The sequence below is a fragment of the Haliaeetus albicilla genome, chromosome 9 (genome assembly GCF_947461875.1).
Source record: "Haliaeetus albicilla chromosome 9, bHalAlb1.1, whole genome shotgun sequence".
In the NCBI taxonomy this organism is placed as follows: domain Eukaryota; kingdom Metazoa; phylum Chordata; class Aves; order Accipitriformes; family Accipitridae; genus Haliaeetus; species Haliaeetus albicilla.
Window position 1 is genome coordinate 12621588 of NC_091491.1, and position 20050 is coordinate 12641637.

The 20050-nt window shown below is 45.7% G+C and overlaps 1 protein-coding gene across 18 annotated transcripts in view; it reads left to right on the forward strand.

The window, feature by feature from the left end:
• TSPOAP1 (TSPO associated protein 1) overlaps window positions 1-20050 on the forward strand; it is a 76436-nt gene that overhangs the window by 48168 nt on the left and 8218 nt on the right. For 6 of the 18 annotated variants that reach the window (XR_011326101.1, XM_069791580.1, XM_069791583.1 and 3 more), the window contains 11 exons: window positions 613-915; window positions 1221-1400; window positions 4296-5423; window positions 6030-6156; window positions 6307-6458; window positions 6646-6814; window positions 8937-9008; window positions 9383-9421; window positions 10490-10593; window positions 12544-12615; window positions 13760-13888. Coding sequence is in view for 14 of the 18 variants with exons in the window: in XM_069791580.1 (XP_069647681.1) it covers window positions 613-915; window positions 1221-1400; window positions 4296-5423; window positions 6030-6156; window positions 6307-6458; window positions 6646-6814; window positions 8937-9008; window positions 9383-9421; window positions 10490-10593; window positions 12544-12615; window positions 13760-13888 (2475 nt within the window). In the remaining 4 variants the exon portion in view is untranslated. Of the gene's footprint in view, window positions 1-612; window positions 916-1220; window positions 1401-4295; window positions 5424-6029; window positions 6157-6306; window positions 6459-6645; window positions 6815-8936; window positions 9009-9382; window positions 9422-10489; window positions 10594-12543; window positions 12616-13759; window positions 13889-16588; window positions 16629-17576; window positions 17643-18084; window positions 18119-20050 lie in introns of all 18 variants that reach the window. The other 12 variants (XR_011326102.1, XM_069791576.1, XR_011326104.1 and 9 more) reach the window with 10 other exon arrangements.

Sequence of the window (20050 nt, forward strand, 5' to 3'; positions counted from 1 at the left end):
CCTCCATCTCCTAGAGGTTTTCTTAAACACCAGACTGAACTGACTGGAAAACAGATGAAAATTTAAAATTTCTGTAATCCAACTAGGTGACCTAACCACGAGTCTGTGCAGTTGTACTCTCTGTGTATATTCTTCATTAATTCCCCTTTTCTTCACAGCCCTTACCAGCTCCAAGAAGTGCTGGGGTAGTGTCCTCACCTCCAGCTCAAGCTAACCTGCAAGCTGGTGGGTAGGATATTCCTCTGGCAGATGAAAGTGGGAAATGACCTTGTTGTATAGCTTCGGCTCTTTTTCTTCTTGCTGCTCTAAAACTAGTTGTTGTCAATACACTTCTGTGGCTTGTATGAGCCATGTGTGGTGGCCAGAGCTGCAGCAGTGGAAAGACTGTGTGTCTGCTTGCAGCTGATGGCAGGGAAGTGTTTGTTCTAGTGCTGGCCAGCCTTCCCAGGTGCAAGTTGCCTGCCCAAATATTCATATGCCAACAGCGCAGAATGCATAGAGTTTGTATCAGGGTTTGGGGTGGTAAGGGCCTCCTTTTGGTGCACAAGTATTGCATGATATGTCCCCCAGGTTTCATTGTTTGCGATGACCTTTATTTGGTTTGTTTCCCAGATGGAGCAATCTATAACCAAAGCGCCAGAGCTGGAAAGCCCGTCTAACAGTAGTCTGAAGATATGTATGGAGACCTGCCATGCCTGCTCTGTGGAAGAGTCACCAAAAGGTCCCAATGCTGAAAAAGAGAAAGAGGCAAAGGAGAAGCACTTGAGCCCAGAGCCTCCACCCTCCCCCAGCCAGGCTGAGGGGACAGAGGGCACCTTCCAAGACGCAAGCATGGGTGGGAGCAGCTGCCAGGAGTTCCTGAGGTTGTCTTCTGGCAAGGAGGTGATGAAAGAAATGTCCAGAGTGAAAAAAGAGGTTTGTTTAACCTTGGTTGAATGTCTCTGCCCGTGGAGGGCTGTGGATTGTATTTGACACCCCTAGGTTTTACAATCTTATGCAGTACTGTTCTTCTGTTGGCTACAAAACATGTCTGCCAGTTTTGTGGGTCTGTGTGTGTGCGTACACACCTGCCAATTGCTGCACTGGGTGCTGCCCAATCTACCCAATTTATTTCCTGCCACACTTTAGCTGCATGTGTACTAGAGAAAGGTAAAGTGCTACTTTGTTGCTGAAATAGAGTGCCTGAAAGGACTGAGGAAATCTGTTTTGCTTTTCAATAGCAAGAAGAAAAAACGTCTGAAATGGGAAGACGACAGCTGATCCTTTTTGCTGAGCACAACCGTAGTTCTGACCTTTCGGATATTTTGGAAGAGGAGGAAGAAGATGAACTGTCTTCAGAAGTTCTGGAAGAAAAGAAATGGGACCAGAGAGAGTCATGCTACCGCGAGAATGGGGAAAAGGTAACTTGTAGCAGACTAATACTTGCGGCGCCAGTGCAGCCATCCCATGTCATCAGCTCACAGGAGGAGTTGCTGGTCTGAGCCCAGTGCTCTCAACAGTGCTTGGCTAAGTTCCTGCCTGCTCTGCTTTTACTCCCAGTGTTGTCTTAAGCTAGTAAAAATGCAAGTTCTTTGTGAGAGGGAAGGGTGTTTATATGTAATGAATGTACCCAGGGTTTAATTAGTTGGAAAAACACACAATGTAATGTGAACTTTAGAACCCAGGGTTAAAAATCAATCCTATTGATCAAGTTCTTAATATAGATATAAACAGTGAACACATAGGAATCTGTAAAGTCCACCTATATGTAGATCCTGTACCAATGTGCATGAGGGAAAATATTGAGGTTGAATGACTGAGAAATTAGAAAGATTTGCAGGAAATTTGATATGACTGTGTAGCAAGGAAACGCCCTCATTTTTTTCATGTGACCAAAGAACATCTGGACTTTGTTGATGCTGACCCGTGTGGCTGCTAGCCTGCAGCACAGATGGAATGGGTCTGGTGAGCATTAAATGATCGGTAGCAGACAGTGTAATGATTCTGGAGTAAATTTGCTGCTGCTCCTTTTATCCTTCTGAAGGGGGTTCTGCTTCCCAGGTGGGGAGGTTGTACCTGCAGTGCAGCATGTCAGGAGCCCCAGGAGAGCCTGGTGGCTGGAGATGCTGGGGCTGCCTGGGAAGGAGTTGTTGAAAGGGCTTCCAGTTGTTGGGATTGCACTGGAAAAAAATGGAAGAAAAACAGTTTCCCTGGAAGGAGAAGAGAGGAACTAAGAACAGTCAAGAACGTTGTTCTTTGTCTCTTTTTCCAGAATGTTTTATTGGTCTGAATGGTTTTGGGTTTGGTTTTTTTTTTTTTCTGAAAAAGAAACACTGAAACCGCCCCCACATCCTGTTGAGTTGAGCAAACTGGTGCTTCTTGACCTGATAAAGTGATTGTTTTCTGTTCTAGCAGTGACAAGTTGAGGGTGTGAGCATGACGAGATGCTGAATGGGGGAGAGGGCATCAGGGGCAGGAAGGTTTAGGGTACAGAGCTCCCAACATTGCCTTACAGAGTGAAGGAAGATGGTGACTGAAGCGGGCCAGGTCTCAGCAGGGCTGTTTTCTAGGATTCTGCATATTTAGTAACATTTTGGGTTATCTCAAGGCTCCTCAGCCAGGATTTGGGGGGATGAAAAAAAGGAGGGGTACTGCTTTTAAAATATTTAACCTCAAATAAGTTGTTTAATTTCTGAAATTATGTATTGTATTAAAACTCAAAAGCAGAAGTCACAACTTTGTAAACAGCTAAAATAAGTCTTACTGGACTTATTTTGTGGTTGCATTTATAAATTCTGCCTATTCCTAATTGGTGCTAAGAAGGTAGGAGCCTAGAGTGCATGTCCTGTAAAGAGTTTGAGGAAGCTGAGCTTGTTTGGTCTGGCAAAGAGGAGGCTAGTGGGAGATCTGGTAGCTGCCTACAACTGTTTGAAGGATGGTTAAAAGGATGAGAGAGCCAAAGTCGTCTTGTTCATGGCAGATGATATAAAAAGAAGCAGCAGTCATGAGTTGCTGTTTGGGAGGTTCATGTTGGAGATGAGTATAAACTTTTCCCAGGAGGGTGGTGCAGCCTTGGGACAGATCCCCAGAGAGGTGGTGGATCTCCATTTTTTGGCATTTTCAAGCCTCAGCTAAGCAAAGACACTGATTTGCTGTTGGCAACAGTCCTGCTGCATTAGGAGATTGAACTGGAGACCTAAATATAACTCAAGACCAACTTTTGCTTGGAAAAAATTATGGAGGTTGGAATAATCAGTAGGCAGCTTACAACTGCCTTCACCCGCCCCACCCTCCCCCCGTGGTTCAGTTTTTAATTATCTCTGAACAGGCCTGCTCATGCCTGTAGCTGAAAACATCAATAGCTACATATGCTTTCTAAACTATTTCTAGATGTTTTTAGAACGTGTCATGATACAAATTGTAAGGGAAGTTGAACAAGCGACCTCCAGAGGTATCTTCCACCCTAAATTACACTATGCATTTGGGGTTCTTCCTTTTTTTTTTTTTTAGTATAAATGTAGTAGGAGCCAAACATAAATTCTACAGTTGTTCCAAGACAAATTTCAAAATTCAGCAATGTTTTCTCAGAAGTTTTATGTAACATGGTAGGCTCTTACTCGGCTACAAGTGAAATACAATTCTGTGTGACCCGTTTGACGTAAAGAGTTTTCATGTGTATTTGTGGCAACTCTGGTCACCTGGATTTGCAGACAGTAGGCTACTCTAGAGTTGGACCTTGACAGATGATGGGAAGGTCCTAGGGAAGGTCGTCCCATAACAGCAACATCTCCAAGGGGTGTCTTGCTGCACAGGGTCGCTTCCTTCTGTTCCAGTGCAAGGACAGAGAGGTAGGGGAGGACTGTGGGTCTTTGTGTGAGCACAGGCTGTGAGACTCATCCCTGTGGAGGGAGGAACCCAATCAGCTCTAACGTGCAGTGAACAGCCGTGGAGGAACTGTGTCTCTCCTGCCCCATCATCCCAGACTGGGGATGCTGAAGCTGCGGGGAATGAAGTGGGCAGGATGAAAGGTGCTGCAGATAGTTGTCTGTGTAGAGTCAGAAGCTGGGAGGGAGCTCTTCCATGCATTGGCCTTTCTTGCTTTCCGCTGCATTGCTAGTTCATCTGATTGTCTTTTACCAGAAGACCCATTGCTCTCTTGCTTCTTACGCTTGCTTCGCTGCAGACCACAGTCGCTGCTCCATACTGCTGTGCTGGGAGGGAATCAGCTGTAACTTTGCCTCTCTTTTTAATGTTTATTTCCTCTCTTTTTTCCTTTGCTTGTCCTGGCTGTGGCTTTTCTCGGGGGCTGGGTACAGATGGATCTTTGTGATACTGACAGCGATGAGGAGATTCTGGAGAGGATACTAGAGCTCCCACTTCAGAAGAACCACAGCAAGAAATTGTTTAGCATCCCTGAAGTGACTGAGGATGAGGATGAAGATGAGGATGAGAAGTGTGTTATGGAGGAAAAGGCAGACCCTCAAGACTCCTTGGAAACGCTTACCTACCATTCAGGAAGAACAGAGAAGCCGCTCGACATCAAGGAGCCATTTCTAAAGGCAGATGGGAGTAATACCTCCACAGATCTGTCTGCTCAGACTCTGCAGGAGGAGCATGGTGTTAAGGAGAACAGAGGGGATGCTGACCATGCGAATCCTGCCTTTGTCCAGCTGGCCTGGAGTCAGAAGGCGGCAAACTGGAACTGGGGCTACCAGGAGAACGACTCGAAGTCTGGAACTGGGACAAGTCCCACTTGGAGCAAGAAGAAGGGTAATAATTATCGAGAGAAGATCCGAAGTCGGCCTGAGATGGGTAGGAAGAGACAGAATGATTTAACAGAGCACTGCAGTCGTCTGCTGGGCAACTGCAGCCAGATGGGAGGTGGGTTATACAGAGCTCCTAGCCTCAGGGAGGAGCTGAATGTTGTGAGCAGTGCTGGTAGTAAGGAGGGGTTTGATATGTACAGTCGTGCCAGACAAGGCGCCTTACGAAAAAACCACGTGAAAGCAGTGGTTTCAGGGTTTGCAGAACCTGCTGTTATGTCAACACACTGCTCCAGCCCCCGGAGCCTGGAAATAGACATTGAATATGACTCCGAAGATGATCAGGATTCAACCTGTGCGTCCCCTCCTGAGAGCAGGCTGTGGCCAGAAAGGTCCCAGAGCTGTCAGGGGGACTGGAGTGATTGCTCCAGTCAATCTGAGGTTGCCTACACGGATGGCAGAAGGGACCTGACCAGGCTGGAGATGATGGAAGAGCAGGGTATGGAGTGGGCTGGGTCTCCAGGCCGGCATCTGCGATTCTTCTGCCGTGAGAAGGAAGCACTGAGACGTGAGAGCAGTTCTGAGGAGCAGGGCTGGGAGCTGGACTGTAAGTCACCTGGCTGGAGAAGGAGGCTTGAACATCCTTCGAAGGGAATACGTAACACCTCCTTGCACAAAAGGGTTGGGTGACTTTTCCTATTCTGGCTTTGAAGCAGCTTGCAGTGGCGTTAGCTTCCCTCTGCTTCCCTGGCCTGCCTGTATCTTGCTTTGTTCAGTGTTATCCAGAGAAGGACACTCCTCTAGGATTGTCTGGAAGAATATCTGAGAGATTCTGTAGTTCTGTGCTGCTCTGTGGCTTTTCTTGTATTAGCTGCTTCTGCTTTTCCTGCTAACTGACCGAGTGTCATCGATGCAGTATTCCTTTTCGCACTGGGTCTTCCTCCCCATGGCAGGAGGCTGTGGGACCCAAATGAAAATCGCTGGTGAAATAAGCTGATTTGTGAAAGCTTTGTGTAGATGATGACTGTAATGTCATTTCCTCCCCATGAAATGCCCTTTCCTGCATCCTCACACTCACCAAGGGGATCATCGTGTGCTTGGCAGGGTGCCTGCCTGTAGTTAGTTCTGTTTTCCAACTCCCTTGGTATTTTCAGCTCTAGAGTGTCCCTGAAGAGGAATGTTGCATTTGGATGCACTGCTCTTTGTGGAGTGCGTTTGGGCTGAGCGCTGTTCACGCGAGTTGGAAGGCAGAGGCTGCTACTAACTCTCTGGTGGTTCCTGTTGCAGGCGTCCGGTAATAAAGATCCTAGGGGCCAGGAGCTGTCTGGCGCAGCCGCCTGGCAGGCTCCCAGCAGAAGAGGGAACAAGAGCGTAAGAAGAAACCAAATGCAGAAACCTTTGCTCTCTAGTCCAGGTGAGTGGGCAAGGGGGAGAGAGTTGAGCAGCAGGAGAGAGGGAGGCTGTTGGAAATGGCAGGGGGGAGGCTAGTAGGCAGTATTTGAGCTGTGAAGGGCAGGGGAATGGTGCTGACGTTATCTCTGGTGTGTCCCCTGTCTGCGCACAGGTCTTCCAAGGAGCACTGCTTCAGAAACCTCTGTTGAAGATGATGGCATTAGAGTATTTGTGGCTCTCTTTGACTACGATCCTGTTTCTATGTCTCCTAACCCTGATGCAGCAGAAGAGGAGCTCCCATTTAAGGAAGGACAGATCCTGAAAGTAAGAGCACACCTTAGTGAATGTCTCCAACTCTGTATGGATCAATCGTATGTTCCAGGGACAGTATAAACCTTGGGAGGCAGAGCCTCCTTCATCTTGGGAGTTTCCTTAGCTTCCCTTTCTTCTTTCTCTGTGCATCTCAGTCCTTGTAGCATAAACAGTCTCTGGCCTGTCTTTTCCCTTGCAGGTATGTGGAGACAAGGATGCTGATGGCTTTTACAGGGGTGAATGCGCAGGAAGGGAGGGGTACATTCCCTGCAACATGGTATCAGAAGTCCAGGTGGAGAATAATGAAATCAAGAAGCAGCTCCTGAAGCAAGGGTTCCTGCCTGCTGACACACCAATGGAGAGCATAGGTACTGTATCTCCTTTATGTGTGTGCTGTGCTATTGTCAGCATGTTTCTTCGCTGAAATGTGGAAAGCTCAGACATGCTGTCAAGCTGTGTGGCCAGTGCAGCCCACCAAAATGATCTCTAGGGCTGGTCTCCAGGATCCAAAGGCTTGTTTAGTGGCTGTTGCAGTAGTAAGCAGGGAGGTCTTGATGGATGAGGGAGGCAGGTGTTCTGAGGTCTCTCTACTGCAGCACAGCGCTGCCCAAGGCTGCATTTGCAGCTGCTGGAGCTGCTTCTGTGCTTGAGGTGCTGTGTCTGTGAACTCAGCACAGAGTGTGAGTGAGGCTGATCCTCGCTAGAGAAGGGGAAACAAAAAGTTTGAAGAGCAGCTGAAGGTTGTTAACAACAGTTTTCACTTTTGTGTTCTCTCCTTTGTTTTGTGAGTCTGTAATTGAACCCATAGGGGTGACCCTGCTCTTGGGTGAGAGAATCTGTGATGTGGGAATGGAGGAAGATGGGAGAGACTCATGGGGAAGGAAGGGTGTGAGAAAGCAAGGTAGGCAGTCAGGATTGTACAAGGAGCAGACCTGGTCCTTGGGGTCCTCCTTACTCGCTCCCTGAAGTACATGATTCAGTGCTTTATGCACTGCAGAGACTTTCCTGTTTCTTCCCACTTGCGTACTCAGAGGGAAGAGAGGAACCTTCCCTGGGATGTGCAGCCATCGCAGCTTGGGCTAAGTTGGGCTGCAGGTCAGTGGCTGTGAGCTGCCCCAAGACTGCTGTCAACATATTGGTGTCCCAATGCCTGTCCCTTAGCCCTCTGATCTCTCATCCTGCACCTCCCTGTGTACTCTCTGCTACCAGTGGCAATTGTTTGACCTGCTCCACTTGTTAAAACAAGAGGAAATTCTTGGGTTTGGCTGACACCTATTTCCCTACCAGTTCAGCAGGGTAAAACAGCACAAGTGTGGGTCTGATGGCAAAGGTAAGCCCTGACATTGAGCTCTTCCACTGCCTCTCGGAGGCAAAAAACAAACAAACAAACAAAAAAAACCAAAACAAAAAACGAAAAAAAAAGAAGCAATCCGACTTGTTTCCATTTCCCTGCTGTGAGACCCAGTATCCAGCCCTAGAGGCTAAGGGGCTGACAGTGCCCGGCTCCTAAATGTGGGCCTCTGGAAGGTTGATCCTGAGGAGCACAGGGGTCAAAGGAGTCTGTTGTTTTCACTTTGTGGCTATATGATTTTTTTGGTAGGTTGTGTCCTTTGGCCTCTTCCATGTCTAGGGAGAGGAGAGATTTGAGAAAGGCTTTTTTCGCACTTGGGACATTCATAATGTTTTCCTGCACATATCCTCTGGTGCCCAGAGATGGCTAGATGCCTGTGGTGGCCTTTTTCCCTATGTGGATACACAAGACTCTCTGTCCTCTGCCCTGCTGTGTACTCTCGGAAGAGTAAAAGAACTTAATAGCTCTGAGACTTCATGAAACGTAGTGGGTTTGAAAATTTTCAGGAGTGTGGTGGTAGTGAAAATGACATAGCTTATGCATGCGTGCAGAAAGTAAACCTTGTTTCTTTAGGCAGCCGGGCTCTATGTACCTCTGTTGTTTTCCTGCTGCTGTAAACCCATATTACAGCCTTGTAACTAAGAAAATGCCTTGGAGGGGTTGGTTGGGGAACTCATTCTGCAGGCTCATCTGGGGACTCGTCCAGTACTGACCTTGCTCAGTGCAGAAGCTTTAGCTAGAGACCTCCACAGATCCCCTCCTACCTGAGTGAGTTGATGGGGTGCACCTCACCTGGCATTTTTCAGGTGTTAAGGGTACAAGGTTTTATTTTATCCTTATGATGCTGCTTCTGAAGGATAAAGTGCAGCAAAGTTTGCCTGATGTCTACTGTGGTATGGCTAATGGGCATAAATACAATGTGGATTTCTGTGTGTATTTGGGATGTGGATTATGCCTCATCTGAGTCCACATATGAGAAATAGAGATTTGGGCTTTGCCCAAAAAATCATGGTGTCTGCTTCCCAGGGGAGGCATGTCATGCTACTCTGTTGCCTGTTCACTCTTCAAGGTGCTTTTCACTTTCCATTCACTGTCTGTTTCTCTTGTCTATTTATTTGCTTTTTTGGATTTTTATTAAGGAAATGGCACATTTTCTCCACCTCCACGCCGCCAAACCGTCCCTCCTCCAAAACCCAGACGCTCCAAGAAAGGTCTGTGTCACCCACTGCTTCCTCTTTGATTTTTGCAATAGGATTACATACTGCATTGAATTTTTACTACTTGCTTACAGGACCCTCAGATGTTTGTCTCTGTACGACTGCTAGGAAGTGGAAAGAGAGCCCATCCCTGTGCTGGTGTTAAGTTTTTAACAACAGTGATGTCTTTTATAGTTTTGGAGCTTGACCTCTGCTTCTTGTTACGTCCCTGAGTCATGGTTACTGGTGTAGACTTTGAGTTGCATGAACAGTTTGCTTCTGTTGTTTGCTGCCTTGGTCTTTGTTTTTTTTATTGTTGTTTGTCAGTTGTGTCTTGTGGTCACTGTTGAAAGATGAACTCTCGCTGATGAGACATTTTCTTCCCCCAGCAGGGCTGGATAAACAGGAGAAGTACAAGTCTCATCCAGGTGAGAATTGCTCTTTCTTACTATGAGTAGATAATGCATGATTTTAATACAGATGCATTTTGCGGTCAAGGGCCAATGCAAGACCCTGTAGTGCTGCTTCAGAGCACTGTAAGAAAATGGTCATTCTCATGAAAGAAGTTTTAGTTCTTTTAATTTAGTAGTGGGTGCAGTGGCCCTTGACTAAACAGGGAGTGTTTGAAGGTGGAGGGCACGCGTGGTTGTGCTTTGGAGGAGCAGAGAAATCTGTTACTCATCTGATGCCATGGTCTTTCAAATCCAAAGTCCCTTGAGAGGGTGCTCACTCTGCTTAAGTGTGCAGTCTTCTGTTGATATCCAGAGAGGCTAAGCCTGCAAACCCCTTGCTAGCCCATCCAGTGTTGACCTGAAGCAGGGTTTAAATCTGTAAGATGAAAGACTAGACAATGTATATTTTCTGTAACATGAGACTTTGCTTTTGTAGACTCAGAGCAGGTCTGTAAGTAATGGGGCTGAGCAGGCAGGTGGTTGTGAAGGTGCAGCGTGTTCCCTGAATGATGAGGTCTGTGCTTACCTTTGTGCTGAGCTCTGTGCTGCTGTGGCTGGGCTGCTGGCCAATGCTGTCCAGGGCTTTTGCTGTTCCCCTGGCACTTGGAGGATAAATTTTGTAGCTCAATAACATATCACTGCGTGGAGGGAGGAGAAATGTCCATTTGAGACACTATAAAGAGACTGCTGTCCTCTGTGTATATATGTATATATATACACATATATATGTGTGTGTGTGTGTATAAATAGAAAACATAAAATAAAACGTTCCTGTATATATAGGCAGGACATCAGGATGCTGGAACTGGGAGATGTCCCCACTTTTGTGCTTGTGAGGTGATATGAGAGATCAGAAAACTGCTTTACCAAATGTCTCTAAGGCCTCTAAAATCTCTCACCCATTCAGTTCCCCCCTAGTATTCTTTTTGCTCAGTCTGCTCTAAGAATGGTGAAGGAGTTGCTGTGATTTGAGATTTTCCAACTTCCAGCTTGAGATTTTTGAACTTCCAGCTCAGGATATTTTGGTTTATTTTTGTCCTGCAGGACAGAAGCATAAAGACTTTGAAGCTGAACTGTTGACTCCTCGAAGTATGGTGGCTGTCTTTGACTATAACCCTAAGGAGAGCTCTCCAAATGCAGATGTAGAGGTAACAATCAGCTGCTCACTCCTTTTATAGGTTTCTTTTTCCTCTCTCTTTTTTTTTCTTCTATCCTAAGACACTTAGCACTTCAGTCAAAACAGGGACAATTATAGCTTGGCAATATTACTGCTAAAAACGGGTTGGCTGAAGTCATAAAATGTAGAGTTTGCTGATATGTTCTCTCATGCATTCTCTGATAACAGTGTTCTGTTATCTGTGAAGACTATGAAGCAATATACCCCTAATGATTTTCAGTATGTGTCTCAGTGAAACTATGTGAGCATCTCATGGCCTCGTAGTGATTAGACAGGACTAAGCAGATCTGGGGCAGGAGGAAGCAGCCCCTGCTGTTAGCAACTGATCCAGGGCACACTCTGGTAAAAGGAGAAACCTGCTTAAGGGTTTGAATGGACTTCTGATACTTAAGATGAGCATGTCTTTTGTGTTAAACACCTGTGTAGGTCTTTGTTCAAGAGAGAAGGCTTAGCTCCAGTTTAATGGACCAGTCTTCTAAGTTCTTGCTTTTCAAGCAGTCTCTACATACAATCCAAACAGTATTTTTGTGGGTAAGTCATTTCAGGTGGAAAGATTGCAGTGCAGAATCCTTTCTGCAAAAAACCTTTCTAAATTAGAACATGCTCTGTTCTCTGTTCTTCCATAGCAGTGTTAGTCTACTCTGAGCAAACATAAACATGGGGTTTGGATTCAGATTCTTTCCATGCATCCAGAAAGGAGTGTATGGCCAAGAGGTGGCACAGTTCAGGTAATGCTTGCCTCCCAAACTGAGTGTCTCATGAGGAAGACAGCCTGCTTCTGAGGACAGAGTGTTTTAGGGATGGTGGATTATCTTGGGAGAGATACAATGAGAGCATGTATCTGGCTGAAGAACGCTTTTGGGCCCTTGTTAACAAGAAGACGACTGTATTTTTTGCAATGATTTGGTCTTCCTAGAACCTTCCTTGTGGACAGAGCTCAAAATATTGAAACAAGCTGGTGCAGTTCTGTTGCATTGTTGGAGGTGCTCCCTGTTCACACTCCCAGAAAATTTGGTCACCTGTTCTGCTAGAAGGCTGCAGCTGTTGTTTGTGAGATTGCACAAGGACATAGTAGGATCAGCTGTGCCATTCTGTGTGTCTGTGAGTGAAGTTCCCTACAAGTGTCTTTCTGCTAGAACAAAGTAATTCACAGCCAACAGGAGGAACCTGCAGCCTCCAGAGATAAATCAAGTACTAGGGATATAATAGGGTAAATATATTAGAGGTAGGTCCCTTCCAGCTAACACTTCTGTGAAGTAAATATAAAGCCAGTGTGTCTTGAGTGGAACACAGCCTGTTTGGAGACTCTACATTTTGTATCTTAGAGCAGCTTTTTTGCTGTAATTGGGTGGTTTCTTCCATTAGAAGAGACTGCTTACACCTTTGTCTTCGGTCTTGTGCTCCATGGAGTGCATGCTGGGGTGGCTGACAGAACAGATGGATGTGATGGTGAAGGGTTACGTGTGTTGTGCAGTAATGTTCTGTTTACAGGTCAAATCTTTCCATTTGTATGCATTCCTGCTAGTGATTAATCCCTGAGCATTGCATACAGAACAGGCTCATCCAAGGGAGCAGGATTTAGTACTTATATTTAAAGAAATGAAAGGTATTTCTGGTGCTTGTTCAGCTTGTTCTCAACATACCTTTCCAGAACAGGTGGTAGGTACTATTTCGAAGCCTTATTAAAATTGGTTTAAGAAACAGGCTTTGCTCTTGTCTTAATTTATGAAATGCTTCCTTAGCATTGAATTCCATGGTTACCCACTTCAGTTACTCTTCTGCATCCTGGTCCTGCAAGTAACACAGTGGTCTCCCTCCCTCAGGGTGAGATTGTGCAAGAAGCCCAGGGTGACCTTGTGTTTCTGGTGAGAAATTCCAGGCAGTGCTTCTCCTGTGACCATTGTTCTGTTGCTCTTTGCAGGCTGAACTGACTTTCTGTGCTGGGGACATTATCACTGTATTTGGGTCCATGGATGATGATGGTTTCTATTATGTAAGTACAGGGGTTGGGAATGTCCTGTGACTACATCTGAAATCGTTGGATTCCATCTAGTGGCAGGAGAGCAGAAATCAGGGAAAAAAATATTCTGCTTTTGGAAAAAAAATAAACCCATATCTGCTTAGTGCAGGGCAGATTGTTTCTGGCAGTCCATGCTCTGCCTGTAAACCCGATACCCAAATGGTTCTGAGTTTATTTCTTGGCAGAACTCGACTGCAGGTTTCCCAAAGCCTAGGATGCATTTTTCTGTACATACATCAGCTGAATCACCATCTGCTATAAGCTGGTTTGTCACCAAGCACTCAGACACATGGTCTTATCCAGGGCAGGAGGCTAAAGTGGTATCATAAGAATAAAAATGTATGATGATCCCCATCTGGCCATACTTCAATGTATCAACTTCAACAAGAACTGGTATCTGTTTAATTTACTGTGCATACCTGGGGTCTGTACCTGCAAATGAGCTGTGTGCAAGACACGATCCTTAGCCCTTGGATCATCCACCTTTTCCTGCACAAAAAGCAGTGTGTCTTCACACATCAAAGCTGAGGTTCAGCTGCAGGTAAAGTCTCGAGGGGATCACTGTGAATGTTTTGTTTGGCTTCTTTTATAGTGTTGGCCAAACAACATTGCTGGGGTTGTTTTTGTCTCACCCAACCACCTGCTGTTGAACTGGAGACAAGCTTGGTTTGCAGCTCTGGACCTCAGTAAGCATTGAGGCAGTGCCTACAGGACATTGTACCAGTAGTACCTCATTCTTTAAACAAATAAATAAATACCAGAGCAAATCAAAGGCCATTAAGAAAGCTTGTGGCACAGTCATATTCCAGTTGCTTCCACGATAGCAGTGGAAATTTTTTGAGTCTGTAGAAGTGACCATGTTGCTGGAATACATTTGTCACAGCTTGCTGCCATCTTTTCTTCCTTTACCATCTTCTGTGGTTTTGTGGTCTGAATTGTTCTGCAGCTAAGCAAGAATGTGAGTCATGAAATTTGCTGAGGATCCTTCCAACATGAGTGTCTTCCTGGGCTTCTCTCAGACCATAGCCTAGCTTTCTCTGCATGGGACTGCTCCTCTATTTATTATTTCTCCATCAGCCAGGAAACCTGATGTGAGAACTAAATGTTGATCTTGCAGGGAGAGCTGAACCAACAGAGAGGGCTTGTCCCATCTAACTTCTTGGAAGCTGTAACTTCAGATGGAGGCATGGTCAAGGAACTTCATTCAAAAGATAAAGAAGCTTTTCCGCTGAGTGCTGAGAGCCAGGTAAGATTGTGTGACTCTGCATAGTCCAGACATCCAAACTGTGATGTGGCTGGAGGTTGGGCATTGCGCAGCATGCGGCATCTGATGGAATCATTTAAATTATTGCATGCATCTCAGTTCATCCCATGGGAGGTGCTCAAAAGATTCGAAGGGTGTGCTAGGAGCTCTTCTTGATGACTCACCTGTAGTGCAGAAAGAGGCACAAAGCAACAACATCCACTGGGGCCTCAGTCTGATTATGGTCAGGTGAGCAAAGAGCATCCCAGGTCCCACCAGCAAATTTTAGATCCACAGAAGGGTCAGTGGTGAAATTCTGCTGCAAGCAAAGCAGTTCAGCCAGCTTCCAAGACACATGAAATTCCTCAGATATGCTCATAGCCATGCCAAAGAGTTCTGGAGTTATTGACACCCAAACACCAATGCTCTTCCACCCATCCTGAGTTAGATACATCTTAATCCAGTCTGAGGTGCTTCCAGATAAATTCAAAACATGCCGGGGAGTTTCCCAAACAGATCTGTAGGATGGATCCTAAGGATTTGAAAGCATCCCACAGATGTAGGGAATTCAAAGGCTGAGCTAGCTCCTTGCATTATGTTGCTGATATTCCTGAAACAAATGCTTAAGTGGGAGATTTGGGTCATTTGCCAGATTCAGTCAGTCCTCAGTGGGTGAGGCCAAAAGTGTGGCACCTCCCTGGTCACTCCTGGACCTCATATGCTGTGTCATTCTAGAGAGTGGGAGGCAGGGAGGGACACAGCTTGGTCCCAGCTCACATGTACTCAACCTTCAGTTCTTGGGAGGCTATTGGCACTGTCAAGTGGTGCCAGACCCATAGAAGTGTGTAAGAGCAGGCCCAGACTGGCTTTGAGCCAGTCCTTGAGGAAGAATGTGTCCCTGAATCCTCCTCTGTTGAACTCTCCACTGGTGCCACCCTAGTTCTCCCGCTCTCTACGGTGTTCCTTGTCCTATTTTTCATGCTCAGCACTTCCTTTTCTCTGTACCTACCTCTCATGTCTATCTTCAAATGCTGCCTGATCTCCCTTAGGCTGCAGCCCCATCTCTTGCTTCCAGGCATTTCAAGCTTTGTGGGTCTGCACTATAGCCTCGGTGCCTTTGTACAAAGAGCAGGGGGTAGGCCTGACTCAGAATTAAGGTTTGTAGGTAGCTTGCTGGATCATCTTCTAAACTCAGAAGTTGTCTGGGTCCCTTGTGCTTACCTGTTTAGGATACTCAGTGCCTTTTCTCCCAGCCCATAAGTGCCTGTCTATGCTGGGGAGTCACAAGTTAATAAGCTGTTACTACCAGTGTTTAAGAGCCCTGAGGTTATACAAGTCTAACTTTCCTGGGGGAAAACAAGCATTCAGAGTGGGTTTCCTTCTTCAGTTTACCTCTCAAAATGATCTACTCTTCCCAAATTACTCATCTATTGGAATAAAGAGTGCCAAAGGAGACCTGATCCAATACAATTAAAACAGGTTGAATTCATAGTGTAACTTATTACAGATCTAACCCTTCTCTCCAGGTATCCACCAGCAGCAACAAGGGCCTGTTTCAGATGCCAGGGGTCATTATTCCAGCCTCAGCCTAGGTCCTCCCAGAAACCATGGGGAAATTCAGGTAGCCTTCAAGGCTCAGAGTGCTGATCTGCCACTTGTAGATGTGAAGGGTTTGGCTTAGCTAATGGTGTTTTATTAAGGGCAAGTAAGAGAGGGGAACTTGGCTGATAAACAGGGTAACTTCTACAATAAATCTGCCCTTATTTCAAGTATTCCTATTTGCATCCTACTGGTCAGGAAACTGCGACACTAGTTGGACCTGCCATGTCCCAGGCTTTGTCATGGGCCTTAGAGGGTAACAAGGTCCTGTCTGCTCTGCTGCTGAGCAGGCAGCATGAGCTGCTCCTGCTTGCTGCCTGGCAGCTTGCTGCTGCTCCACTTTCCTCTCTGCTTTCCACTGGTGCTGGATTCAGCAGTGGGTGACTGTTCCCCTGGGCACAGCAGTTTGGCCCAGATATCCCTGCATGCTCAAGGCTGTAAGCCTTTTATGACATCTTTTTTTTTAAACAGAAATGCCTTTCAAATGTGATTAAAAACAGCCCATATAAAATAGACATGTTTCAGGCTTGCCTGCCCTTCAGACCTTTCCATTTGTCTCCACTTCTCTCTGCCAGAGATCCAACAGAGCTTCCCCCTGCATTAGGTCTGACTTTGGGTCTGTAGCACAAGAAGCTGTTGCCTTATATCAGGATTGATTTGGTAGTTTTGGTACTCAGCTGATCCATGAGCAGCTATTTTCATAGTCTGAAGTCTGGGGACTTGGAAAATTCAGTTGCTTATGTCAGCCAATATTATTTCAGTGGGAATCTACATTAACTATCTAAGCATGACTTTGTGTTGGCTGCTTCTGTGTAGTGATAGACTGCCTCCTGTCCTGCTGCATCCCTGCTTCAGGATACCTGTCCTGGGTGATCTGGCTTAGCACTCTTTAACTATGTGCAGTCCTGCCTCCTGCTTGTGCTTTGCAATCCAGATCTATCTAAACAGCTTCCAAATATGAAGGGCATGTTTGCCCCCTTTTAAAAGCAGTACATTTACCCTGCTCATAACTAAACTTGTATTAGTTAACCACATTTAAGTATGTTTAGTGATTACTGAGGCGAGACAGAACCTGACCCCACTGAGTTTTTGGCTCTGTCACAGCAATTGCAGCATTCCTACCGATGGGCAGAACACCTGATGGGTAAGGCAGAAGGAATACCTCCTCCTGTAAAACATACATATTCTAAGGGCCATCCCTGAGCTGGAATGAACTGTCACAGTGACACAGCCACTCCTGGGGCTTTCCAAACTCCAGCGACATATTCACTCCATAGAGTTAAGGAACTTGCTTGTTAAAGTGTGTTGTTGGCATATACAACACAAACAGAAGCACCTTTGCTGCTGCTGTTTGGGTCGGGGGGAGTGGGGAGTATGCAAAAAATCACCAAAGGCAAAAGATGCATGGCAGCCTCTGGGGAAGTATTGTTTGAATTTTCTGAAAGACAGCGTGGCAAAACAGACTCCCATCAAATTTGCCACTCCCAGCTTGAGACCTAACACATCGGGGGCATGCGTGTGCACCATGGTGTCACGGCAGAGCTTTGAGCTTGTATTAAGGTTAGTTCCAATCTTAACAGAAACTTCTCCAGCATGATCATGAGTGAATTTTAAGTTCCTTGTAACTTCTTGATGTTTTCGCCCTGTCTGTTCTTCACACTTCCCTTCTCCCTGCTGCTATGCCAAAGGCCTGAGAATAAGGACAACTTACTTTCCAAATTGGACTGGGGAAGGTGGATAATTTTTAATTATTTCTGAGTAAATCTTAAAATGCTGGCAACTGAAAAAGGTGAAACAGTTTAATGTTCAAACTGACAGCATCTGGGAATTAGATTAAGTAATAAAAAATACGGCACAAAGAGGAGTATCCAGGAAATTATGGTCACAAGCTAGGGCCCTGAAACACTCATGCTCACCAACTTAGAGCACTTGCTTTCATGCTGTGGCTGTCGAATGAATATTGTTGTGTCAGTAATATGCAGTTTCTGTCAAAGACTGATTGTAAAGCACCTTCAGAAACTGTTTGATTCTAATTGATTTCATGTATTTATTTCTGCATGTATTATGCACCCATGATGGTTCTTTTCTTCAGAGAATGAGGAAGAGAAGAGTCCAGTGATAGATATGAATGATACATAGAGAGAGAGCAACCATGTAAGTTTGTGTGAGAAGACGTCTTCAATCTCCCACCCAGCCTAGCATATTAAAGGGTCCTGCACCCATAGTTTACTCCTTTTCTTGCTTGTAGTTTGACAGGCTGGTTTGGGGCTCTGCTAACAAGTCCACCTTCAAACCCTCTGCTGGCAGACCTTTACCTGCCAGATTGGTTCTATATTAAAGACAAGCCATGATCTGTTCAGCACTTGAAGTGCAATTGTTTGGAACAATTATCTGGTGGTTTTGGGGACCATGATGGGACTGGGCTAGATATTCAGGTTTAGAAAAGACCTGCCTGTAATTCAGCCTGGCCCTTCTACCACTGTTCAAGCATGTCAACATCCAAAGCTTTGTTTAGCCTTTGCAAGATCCTGCTCAGGCTGAGCACACCCCATATTCAGCCTGTGGTTTTTTTCTTCTTGATTTTACTCCTTCCTGACTAGAGTCCTGAAAAAACCCTGCACACCATCAACTTAAGTAAGTAGTAACATTTAGTCCCTAAAACCAACTTTGTGTTGATAATTGTTATGTCTGGTAATAGTTAAAAAAACAATTTTGGGGGTAATACTTTAAGAAACAATTTTGGGGCGGGGGGGTGAGAACCCTGGTTTTGGGGGGCAGTGGGAGCAGAACTGTGTTTTTCTTAGTTTCAAACATTGTTTTCCTGAAATTGTGCAAATCAGTAATACCTGAGACAGCACTGAAAACTGTCCCCTGAAAAATAACATGACTCTTGTTTATCAACCCTCATAGCTTTTGTCAGGATCTTGACAGAGCAGTTTTTCCTTCATGTTTCTCTTAGAGAAGAAACACTAATTTTAGTATCATTTGTCTCATACCAGATGAATCTGTGAACTGGTTCTGTTGCTTTTCTGCCATATAGAGACCTCTGAGAATATCTGCACATGCTTGTGTGTGAGAGTGCCTCTGTGTGTGGAAATCTGCCTGGGCATCATATACCACAACTGGGAATCATCAGGACTTTCAGCCACAAAGACAGGAAACTGCTAGTCACTTTTTTTTAACTGTTCAGCATTTGACAATGACATTGATACTGCAATATCCTTATTGCAGTAAATAATTGTGACATTTGTGAGTTGCTCTGGGTACCTGTCTGTCATTTTGCACGCAGTCTTTCATGCATAGCTCTACAGGAGAAATTGTATAAGGTTTGTTGGGCCACTTCAGATCTGCCCTAAAACTGTCCCACCGTTGCCAGAAGAATAGTTTCCAGTGGTGCATGGGCACCACGCCTCTGCTGCCCTGGCTGTGCGGGGGTCTTTACATCACTCCCACATCCTTTGGGGCTGCTGAGTCAGACAGCCCAAGGCCTGAGCTTCATAGGGGAGATCACTCACTGCATGTTGGTGAGACCCCTTCTGATTAGCCCAATGCTTTCATGCGTTTTATCCAAGGATTCTCCTTTGCATAATGCATAAATAGTTTCTGGAGCAGAACCCAGGGATTCTTACTTTGCACATAGCTAACCCAGTAGGCTACCAAGTTAGCCCTCATCTGGCTTACTTTTTCTTTGCCTCCATAAATCTTGCATTACCGGCTGCAAATGGTTCATCTAGATTCATTCAGATTTATTTCCAGACTTCTCAGACCTGACTAGCACTTGGGCCATCAACACCAAGCGTTGCACTGTGCATGCTCCCAGGAGATAGAAAGACTGGAGTTGATGCTGCAGCTTTAGTTGGAGGAGTGGACCTCACAGGCAGAGTGCAACTTTCACAAGGGCCAGGCTGTGCCATCAAGCCCTCTGCAGCATGTCCTTGGCAGAAGCTGGCCTTTCAACACTGTTGCATATCTGGAGAGTTGCAGAAATACCTCTAAAAGTGTGTGGAACAAGATTTTCAGGTGAAAATAGAGTGTGAGTTCAGGAAAAATCAGCCACTGTGTTGTTTACTGTAATGAGGAGAAGCAGAGAGGAGTTACATCTCCATCGCTGTAGCCAGAGACCTTAGTTCAGGTAGGAGAAAGTCTGATGGTACTGTCACTTGGGACAGTTTAAAGTGATTGCTGCAAGACAGTAGTGGACTTTCAACTTTCTGGAGTTGGGAAGGGTTGTATATTCACATGAAGACAGAGCTCTCCAAAAGTCCTGTACTTCTGTCTGCTCAGGACTGACTTGATAGGTATTGCACATACCGAGTCTCACTATAGAGAAGAGGTTTCTGCTCGTCTTGTACCAGAAGTGCTTTCTTCCTGCAGCGGAGTGAAGCGACTGAAATACAGCAGCATAACTTCTACCTGTGAGGGGAGGAGAGGTCTCAGCTGCTTTTTGTGCTCTTTGTCACACAGGAGGTGGGGTGCTGAAACAGCAGTAGGGTGATTGACCCCAGGAAGCTTTAAATAAACTAACCCACAGCACATAAAGTATGATTGCGCTATAGCTGTGGCAGT